The 10,377-nt window shown below is 38.1% G+C and overlaps 1 protein-coding gene across 2 annotated transcripts in view; it reads left to right on the forward strand.

The window, feature by feature from the left end:
- The window catches only part of LOC127972581 (IQ motif and SEC7 domain-containing protein 3-like), a 146,697-nt gene that overhangs the window by 39,720 nt on the left and 96,600 nt on the right, over nt 1-10,377 (forward strand). For both annotated transcript variants that reach the window (XM_052576209.1, XM_052576215.1), the window contains exon 4: nt 4,515-4,637. In XM_052576209.1, the coding sequence (XP_052432169.1) occupies nt 4,515-4,637 (123 nt within the window). The remainder of the gene's footprint in view (nt 1-4,514; nt 4,638-10,377) is intronic.

Genomic DNA, 10,377 nt, shown 5'->3' on the forward strand with positions numbered 1-10,377 from the left:
CGAGCTCCACCCTGTAGAGTGGGTATATAAGGAGCAGTGAGAGCAACTCGCATTCAAGCTTTGGCTTTGCAGCCGAGCACATCGCTTGCTGCTTTCACCGGAGTGTTTACAAACAAGTCAGCTGGTGTTGGTGTGACAGCGCGATTCATCAGTTTGTCTGGGTTTCCTGCAACAGCTCCCGCGTTCCCCTTAGCGCTTCAACACCCCTGAAAGAGCTTTTTCTTTTCACGAAAGCGTAAAGGTTCGATTTGCGTCTTTTTAAAGATGTCATTTCGCCCGCCTGTTTCTGGGTGCGGTCGATACATCACTCCTCGTGACAGACACAATCACGGTGTCACATGTCTGGCCTTCCAGCACGCTGAAACTGCGTTCATGGATGGCTCATGTTCTCATTGCGGGGACATGAATATCTCTGCGTTGAGATGGAGACTCGATTACCTTAATCTGTTAGCCACCACCCCCCATTATGGGACTCACATCTGAAAGTGCTCTACCTAACTTATAATTGTAACAGTTTCCTACTTCAGTGTGTTATAAACATAATCTTGGTGTCTTTGGAAAGAACACACTTTGGGCTTTACGTTTTATCAACCAGATCTGATAATGCTCAAAAATATTAAAAGTTATAGACACTGAAGTGCCTTGATTTTTTTTTTTTTTTTTTTTTTGTACCACACTTAAATATTTTTTATTTGATATAAAAATACATGAAATGAGTCCTGGAGCAATCTAGAAAAGTAATGGGTTGAAAGCCACATGTCTCCTGAGTTTCTATTTCAAATCTGAATAAGATATCATGAAAAATGAGACTCCTGCAAATATTTTTATGAGACTGTGTCTAGACCCCCCACCCCCCAAATTTAAGAAAATATTATAACTATTTAGTCAGTAAACATACCACTGCATAGTTTTTTTTTTCAATTAGAAAACACTAGACATAAGCTTAGATATCATATAAGTGATTTATTTGAGCACTAGAAAAATACAATAAGAATAATTTGAGTAAGAAAAATAAGAATAATAAGAAAAAAATTTAACTTTGTTTGCCAATTACAAAAAGTCTTGAGATTGCTAGAAATGCAGCATTTACAATGAATTACGATGCAAATAAATGCTGATGTGCTGATGGCCACTTATACAAATGGTAATAAAACAACTGTGCCAAAGTAAATAATCCACTCTCTCTATTCATATAGACGTGTTCACTTTGATAGCCGTGATCATATAGTATTAGCGAGCTGATTTGGGCTGATTTGCACTCAAACAGATGGTAATCATGCAGATACATTTACATTCAACATAAAACACACTCTCACATATATAAAACTGTTGAAAAATAAAACAAACAAAGAAAAAGGCGAAAAAGGCGAAAAAGGCCTCCATCAGCTGACAGGTGCGTCATGAGGGAGCGCCAAAATTCAAATATACTATCTTTCGTCTATCTTTCATTCATTCTTTTTTCCAGTGAATTGTCTCATTCTGTTTGTGACACTGTATGCTGCAAAACCATGCCATGTTTTTACTACCAAGACGCAGTGTCTGATTGTGAGTTATTCCATAATGGACACAAACAATTCTGTCGCTGAAGAACTGAAACGTAAACAAAGGAATTATGATCCATATTACAAAGTTATTGCTTCGTTGGACTGAACGTGCTCCATGAGATGTCGTTCAGTGGACCCTTACCTTTCTAACTAAACCAGGATTTAGAGCTGTGGATGTGTTTATGACTCGTTATTACGACAGATCTGGTATGTACAGCGTTTCCATTGCTAATGTTTTTTATGTGTACTTCTTACACAAATGTAGCAAGTACAGTCTTTATAAGCTTTCCATTGAAAAACAGTGATCTGTCGTCAATGCTTGAAGCTTAGATCTTTGTAATGATACATAGTTTGTCAAGATTAAATTTGTCCCGTTTCATTTAATCTATTCGTAAACACTGACACGTGCAAGTTTAGAGGCTTTCAGGACGATGGCATTCTGGTGCTGGCTAACAGGTTAAACCTGTCATTTTGTCCTGACAGTAGAATACGAAACAGGTAACCTTTGAAAAATTCAAGTTCCTCTGGCTCCTCCCAGTGGTCCTATTGCCCTTTCAAAAATACACCACTCCCGGTAAGAAACAACCAATCAGAGCTGTGGTCTGTAACTTTTTCTGTGTTCAATATTTACAAAATGTATATAAGTGAGTACACCATGAATCCATTTTCCAAACTGTGTTTTTAGCCTGTCCTGAATCACTAGGGTACACCTATAATAAGTGTTTATATTCAGACTATTTTAGATTGCTTGGGGGTACCACTGCTGAGTAACCCAGTACCTTTGTGATTCTTCATAGACATAAACAGAGAGAAGTAGCTCCGTATACAATGTTCTTCCGCAAGACGCAAGCAGATCTGTTTATTAACCGCTAGAGCATCAAAAGTTACCAACTGCAGCTTTAATACAATATCTGGCTAGTCATTTTTCTGGTCTGCTAATGCATAAAAACAAGCTCAAGTGAGATTTAAATAAGCTGATAAACTAATTGTATATACCTTTATTTAGCTACAACACCTTTACTGTAATTGATCAAAAGTGGCTATTGATTGTAATGGGAAGCATTGTAACAAAAATACTATACAAACAAACTTCTTCATAAACCAGGGTGGACTAAAAATCTAAAACTGCTTTTATAGTGACTACTAAGTGACTTTCTGTACATGTGCATGTTATAATCATGTTCCCATGCATTTGAAAGAAATGTAAGTTATAGACAATAGTAGAAATAAATAGCATTTTGTATGAATAATTCCTTTTACAGTTTTTCTCAGTTGCTTTGGTACATTTCTCGAATCATCCTTGAGATTTGCAAAACAGTAAGTGCATTTGGTAAATGGACTGCATTTATATAGCGCTTTCAACAGACCCCATGGCCATCCAAAGCGCTTTACAAGTTGCCTCACATTCACCCATTCACTCACTCATTCACACACCGACTGCGGTGTCAGCCATTCAAGGCGCCATCCAGCTCATTGGGAGCAGCTGGGGTTAAGTGTCTTGCTCAAGGACACCTCAACATTTGGTTAGGTGGAGCCAGGGATTGAACCAACAACCTTCCGGTTTGTAGACAACCTACATGAACCACTGAGCCACTGCCACCCCATTTCTCAAAACAACTCATAAAAATAGAAAAACAAAACGGGTTACCTGCAAAAGTCAGTCTCTTGCTCAAAATCCTTAGTTCGTCTCTCAAAAATAAATATTGGTGTCAATGAACATGTCAGTGCCATCAGAATGACAAGTTCTTGTGCCATTGTTTCCGGATAAGACAGTCAAATTGCTTAGTCATGTTGTCAATATAACTGATGTATGTTCTGATGTAAACTACTGTATTGAACTGTATGCCATATGCTTATGTATGCCACATATCCCTTTCAAAAGTATACATTTACACATTACTGTATGTGGGATATTGATTGAAAGAGACTGGATAGAATTCCCTGTTACACTTTTACTAGTGGTCTGAGCCAAAAAAAAAAAAAAAAAACCTTTACAATGCCATTGTGAAAAAGAAAAGGAAAAATAAATATGGGCACATATGAATAATGTAACTCTGAATAAATATGAATTTGTAACTCTTCTGTCTATACACTATAAGCTTTCCAACTGAAGATTCATGAGATGAACCTTTGAGCTCTTTCAGAGAAATGGTTTCTAATTGGTTGATCTGCATTCTCTACATTAGTAAAGATTCACTTGCACAATTCATGCCAAATTTACAAAAAAATCTGTAAGATTGCGCTGCCTACATTGTGTGATGTGTGGTTTGCGAGTGGTAGAGATAGTAGCGATCTGGAAACACATAGTATCACATTATCTTCATTAGTCAATATTCACTTGCACAATTCATGCCAAATTGACACAAAGTCTAATAATAATGTGTAAAAATAAAAAGTATGCTTGGCAGTTTGTGACAACTAACTTTTCTTGGACCTGCAAAAAAACAGTAACATTGTGATATATTATTAGATTTAAACTGTTTTCTATGTAATATATTTAAACAGATTTTTCTCAAGTCTTCAGTGCCACATGATCCTTCAGAAGTTGTAATATGCTGATATGGTGCTCAGTCGTTATTAACTATCATTGGTTCTCAATTATTAATAATAGTTCTTATCATTATCAGTGTTGAAAAGAATTGTGCTGCACAGTGTTTTTGTATAAATCTGATGCATAGAAAGGTCAAAAAGCAACATTTATTAGACAGAAATCTTTTGCTATGTTATAAATGTTCTTACTGTTACACTTGATCAGTTCAACACATCATTTTAAAAATAATTAAATTAAATTATTACAAAGTATGTGACACTCCAGCATTTCATCAAAGGACCTCCCCATACAGTTCCACATAAGTCTGCGCTAATCTAACCACTGACCATAGAGCTGGCCCCGCGTCTGCTTAATGCCTTGTTTTTCTTACACACTCTCTTTCCCTCTCTCATTTTCTGCCTGTTCCTTCTTTCTGATAGCTGTGTGGTGGATGAGATGGATTTCTCGGGGATGGAGTTGGATGAGGCTCTGAGGAAGTTTCAGGCTCATATCCGTGTGCAAGGTGAAGCACAAAAAGTGGAAAGACTGATAGAGGCATTCAGGTGAGAATCCAGACATTGTTACACACACACACATAAATGCTCCTGCCACCTTCATATGTGAGGGGAAGATAAGAGCCGGGGCTGATGGGATACCTGTGATTATGAACTTTTTCATCTCTGCACTGAAGGATTAAAAAGCAAGCTTAATGCTCTCCATAAATCAATCCCATTCTCATGGAATACAGAGCTGTATTATACTGAAGTAAAGGATTTAAGGTTTAATTTGAAAAGCAGTTGGGTAGTTGACATGAAACATTTTTGGGAAATGTATATGCAGTGTAACATTATAAACGTTAAAAGTTTCTCATATTACCAGAGAAACTAAATATTTGTACTTTTATTATTTGTTACACTGCAGGACCATTTTAAATGAACTAGTAAAGGCAAAAACAAAACGTGATGATAAGTTAAAGGAAACAATATTGTGACAAGCTACTTAAAATGTATATTTTCTCTCATCAATTTCTCATTATTTTCTAGTTTTTTAAATCAATTGTTTTATTTAAAGACTCCTTAGAATTCTTAACAATTTTTTCTTACAAAATGTATAACATTTTAATGATCTTTTATGCGTGAATATAAATTATATTTTGTTAATTATATTATTTGTTCTCATTTTTTATTTTATTTTCTTTCTAGATTTCATTTATTTTTATTTTATCAAATATTTTTTCATTTATTTATTAGTAATTAAATTTAAGCTTTAAACTTGATTTAAATTTCAGTTGAAATAAAACAAAATGTTTTTAATATTATATTTATATATCCTTTATTTCAGTGTATGGAAACTATTTTAAATATATTTTTTGTTGTTGTTGTTTTAGTTTACATTATGCAATGTGTAATAAGGTGATATCACTTTGATCTGTGCAAGTGTAGAATGTTTCTCCTATGGCACAAATGCCAGTGTGGGTTTACTTAGCAATGGTCTGATAATCCAAATACTCATCTTGCTAGCACAATTACTTTCCATTCATATGCCACAGAGGCTCTTATTGTGAATCTGAATCTTAATGCAGTTGCAGCTATGAGCATTTCTAGGGTGATAGCCAAATGTGCTTTTGTTTTCAGCAATGGAAATAACACGACTGCTGATTATCCTTTTGCTGTTGTGTGTGTGAGAGAGTGTTGCAGTGTTGTGAGACACTGGTTTATAAATAACTGTGGTTGCATAACATAATCCAGCCTGTTCCCGGCTGTCTTTCCTGCATATTTCACAAACCTAAAAAAAAAAAAAAAAAATGTGGGAGAAGAGGTAAATGTATGGGAAATATAACATTGTAAGAATTAAAGAACCTCAGACACTTTGATCTTCTGAGACACTCAAAAGCAGTGTTGTAGTCGAGACCAGCTCATTCGAGTCCGAGTCCAGATCGAGTCCAGAGAGGGTCGAGTCCGAGTCAAGACCGAGTTCAGAAAGGGTCAAGTCCGAGTCAAGACCGAGTTCAGAAAGGGTCGAGTCCGAGTCAAGACCGAGACCAGAGAGATTGGGTCTGAGACAAGACCTAAAGAAATCTTCAAGAGTATATCAAATGTTTGGTGGAAACAATAAAGGTTAAAAGGGCCACATAGTATGTGGTGTAAAGTTAATTTTATTAGTATTATGAATTGTTACTTGTCAATATTAAGTGCTCATTTTCACATAACATCGTTGTACCACTATACATATCCATATAACCTTTCTAGTACACATAATATTACTGTACGACTCTATATTGTAATTCTACATAACACTTCTAGTACAAGTAACATTACTGTACCACTATACCTGTAAATGTTCAACTGTAACAGCTTTTACATAACTTTTAACCTTGAAGCTTAGCTAATGACTGCTAATATCCTTACAATGTATTGGATTATGTGCACTTTAGATGTTGTGAAGATTAGAGATGAAAATATATAGCATAATTACTTTTCAAAAAAATAAGTGAGGAGACCATCCAGCTACCCAACCAAGCACGATGTGGTCTCATGATCAATCCACCCCAACTAAAAACTCTCTCTACTGGCGCAGAGGAAGCGGGGACTGACAACAGTAACCATTTTATCACTTTCTGTAACAGCATCGGATAATCTAATGCTAATTTCCCTGGATGGTGTGTTTTAATGCAGGGTAAAATACACACTATTTTTTTTTGTTACGGAGGGCATACACACAAGAGCCGAGTGACTGTCCAGGAAAATTTCATCCAAAAGTGTGCATGTGCCAGGGAAAGAAAGCTGGATCAAATGCCATATAAGTTCAATGCATTCTGTCAGACATTGTTTTTGAGGGGGAGATGTTTAGTGTTGAGACAGTCAGTCTGTGTCTGTATTCATTATATAATTTAACTAAACAATATTTGTTTTTTTTCTGTGACCATTTTGTCCTACTTTGTAAAAATAACACAGTTGAGAGAAATAATGTAGCAATGTGGCTTTCTGGAAAGCGGGATCACTACAGGCGGATGGCAGGAGGGTAACTTAAGGCCGGTGACACACTGGCTGCATGGCGTCTCTACTGCGTGCCAGAAACGTGGTGGCTGCTTCGCGTTTTCTGTGTCTTTACACACCAGAAGCGTGCCTGCACGCGGCGCTTGGCGCGCTGCTGCGGCTGTAGGTGACATAGAGGGAGGCCGCCAAAAAACCAGGCTGTTGTCTTCATGACAACAATATGAAATTTATTTTTTTATTTTTTTACACACCTACTGATAAGACACCATCAACAGTATTGACGGCAAAATAGAGTATGTTTGACAACATGCACGCGTGTCGCGTGAAAAATAGGCGTCGGTTCTATTTCTAGCATGCACGGGTTTTCCGCGCGTCTCACGCAGGCAGTCTGCAAGATCTAACCTGTTAACAAGGGAGCCGAATTAAAAACAGACACGCCACGCAGCTGAGGCGCTTGCGCCACGCATCCAGTGTGTTGCTGGCCTAACGTCTCACGTCAAAAGAAAATCACCAGTCATTGGATGTGTCAATCATACATCAATTTAAATAAACATTAACATACAGTAATAATCATGAAATATTTTGATTGGGACTCGAGTGGACTCGGGCATAAGTCCGATTCCTAATATGTTCGAGTCCGAGTCAATACCGAGTCAAAATGCACACGAGTCCATGACAAGACCGAGACCATTAAAATACGGTCTCGAGACCGAGTCCAAGACCGAGTCCGAGTCTCGAGTACTCAACACTGCTCAAAAGACACACAGTGCATTAACATATAGACATCTCTTCCCACATTTCCCTGAGTGGAGGTGCAGGAAACACCTCTCTCACATATGTTATCATTTCCTTCTCATCCCCTTCCTTACCCATCCTCCCTCCACTTGGTTCACTCAGAATGGTCAATAGTATAATATTCTACATTAATGCAAGTGATATTTACAGTCATGTTTGGTGTCATTTGAATTGTCTCAGGGCGACTGGTACAATGGTCTCAATCTTACAAAAGTAGACTAAAAGATAATACATATCCTAAGAGTCAAGAGATATTTTGATTACTGTAATGGGAGTGTCCTTTCCCAGGGTCCTCCATGTAAACTACTCTCTGTTCCCATTCAGTTGTAAACCACTCAGGTTTGGGACCTGAGTTAATGCAAATTCCAATTGTTAGTTTCTGTCTCCATCTTCGGGGTTGTTTGTCTTGGTCTGATATACTTAAGCAAATGTTGCAAAAGGTTCAGGGCCTTCTGTAGCTGGAATGAGCCCACAGTATGATGTGTATTGGCAGGTATGCATCTTTTACTCTTAGATTCATCTTTAATAATTTGATGTCTTGATGTCTGAATTGACTATGTAATTGGCATAATACATATTTAACTGACTGATAATAAATTGTTACATTTGATTTTATTCTGACTTACTCTGAAATTATTTTCTCAAGTAGATTAAGTGAAGGCTATGTTAACGCAAATCTGCATCCAGGGTTAGTATACTAAATTTCAGGCTAGATGTAGCATGAGGTATAGTATTAATCAAGTGAGAATATAGATTTCTGACTAACTGCTTGACTTTAGTTAAGTTGTTTTGTAGTTGCATTAATTATCGTGGCTAGAGAAAATACTACTGGAATATTAGCATGGTTTGAGCATATTTCACAGTAATATTTCATAGTACTAGCCATAACTTTAGCCATAACCACCCCATTTGCCCCCTGGCTGTCCGAGGTTCTCTGCGAACATCGCTCTAAACTCAGGGCAGCAGAGAGGAAATAGCTTAAATCAAGAAACTCTACCAACTTCAGTGTGTTTCAGTCTCTCACCTCTCCCTGCTCTGCAAATGTCTTCACAGCTAAAACATCCTACTACCACAACAAAATTAACAGCTGTTGTGATGCTCGGACACTCTTCAAAATGTTCTCTTCTCTTCTCTTCTAAATCTGTCTCCACCACCTCCTCCATCGATTCTTACAGTGGACAACTTTGCAGTTTCCTTAACAAATATGACAAGAACGATCAGTAACCAATTCTCCACACCGCAGACTGAGGATATCTTCACAATGACTGATGCACACTCTTTCTCCTTCTTCTCTCCACTCTCAGAGATGGATGTTTCCAAACTTATCCTGTCCAATCATCCTACTACTTGTCCACTTGATCTGATCCCCACTCATCTCCTTCAAGAGATCTCCTCTTCAATCATACCTTCACTTACTCACATTATCAACTCCTCTCTTCGCTCTGGAACATTTCCCTCAGCATTTAAGCAGGCTCGGGTAAGCCCACTGCTTAAAAAACCATCTCTAAATCCAGCGCTTCTATAAAACAACAGACCTGTATCCCTTCTGCCATTCATTGCAAAGACACCTGAGCGAGCTGTGTTCAACCAGCTTTCTATGTTCCTTATACAGAACAACCTCCTGGAGAGCAATCAATCTGGCTTCAAAAGTGGCCACTCAACTGAGACTGCCCTGATCTTGGTTACTGAAGTCCTGCGACTGGCAAGAGCAGCTTCAAAATCCTCAGTACTCATCTTACTGGACCTGTCTGCTGCTTTTGACACTGTTAACCTTTATATTCTCCTGTCCACCCTGAGAAAGATGGGCATCTCTGGAATCGCACTCCTGTGGTTGAAGTCCTATCTCTCCGATAGATCCTTCAGAATATCTTGGAGGGGTGATGTTTCTAAGTCATAACAACTTTGCTCTTGGGGTTCTTCAAGGCTCAGTACTTGGACCATTTCTCTTCTATATCTACATGACATCATTAGGATCTGTCATTCAGAAGCATGGCTTTTCTTATCACTGCTACGCTGATGACACCCAACTCTACTTCTCATTCCATCCAGATGACGCGGCGGTAGCTGCTCGCATTTCTGCCTGTCTGAGTGACATTTCTAGCTGGATGAATGATCATCACATTCAGCTTAACCTTACGAAGACAGAACTCCTGGTGATTCCAGCTAACCCATTGTTTTATCACAACTTCTCCATAAAGCTGGGTTTGTCAACCATAACTCCTTCCAGGACAGCCAGAAACCTAGGAGTTGCGATGGATCATCAGTTAAGTTTCACAGACTACATTGCTACAATGACCCGGTCCTGCAGATTTGCCCTATACAACATTAGGAAGATTAGACCCTTCCTATCACAGCAAGCCACCCAACTTCTTCCTGCATGTACTATGAAGCCTCTGCAATTGATCCAGAATGCAGCAGCGAGGGTTGTCTTCAATGAGCCAAAAAAAAGCTCACCTTACTCCTCTTCTCATCAGGTTACACTGGCTACCATGACTATATATATATATATATA

The sequence above is a fragment of the Carassius gibelio genome, chromosome A4 (genome assembly GCF_023724105.1).
Source record: "Carassius gibelio isolate Cgi1373 ecotype wild population from Czech Republic chromosome A4, carGib1.2-hapl.c, whole genome shotgun sequence".
NCBI classification, from domain to species: Eukaryota; Metazoa; Chordata; class Actinopteri; order Cypriniformes; family Cyprinidae; genus Carassius; species Carassius gibelio.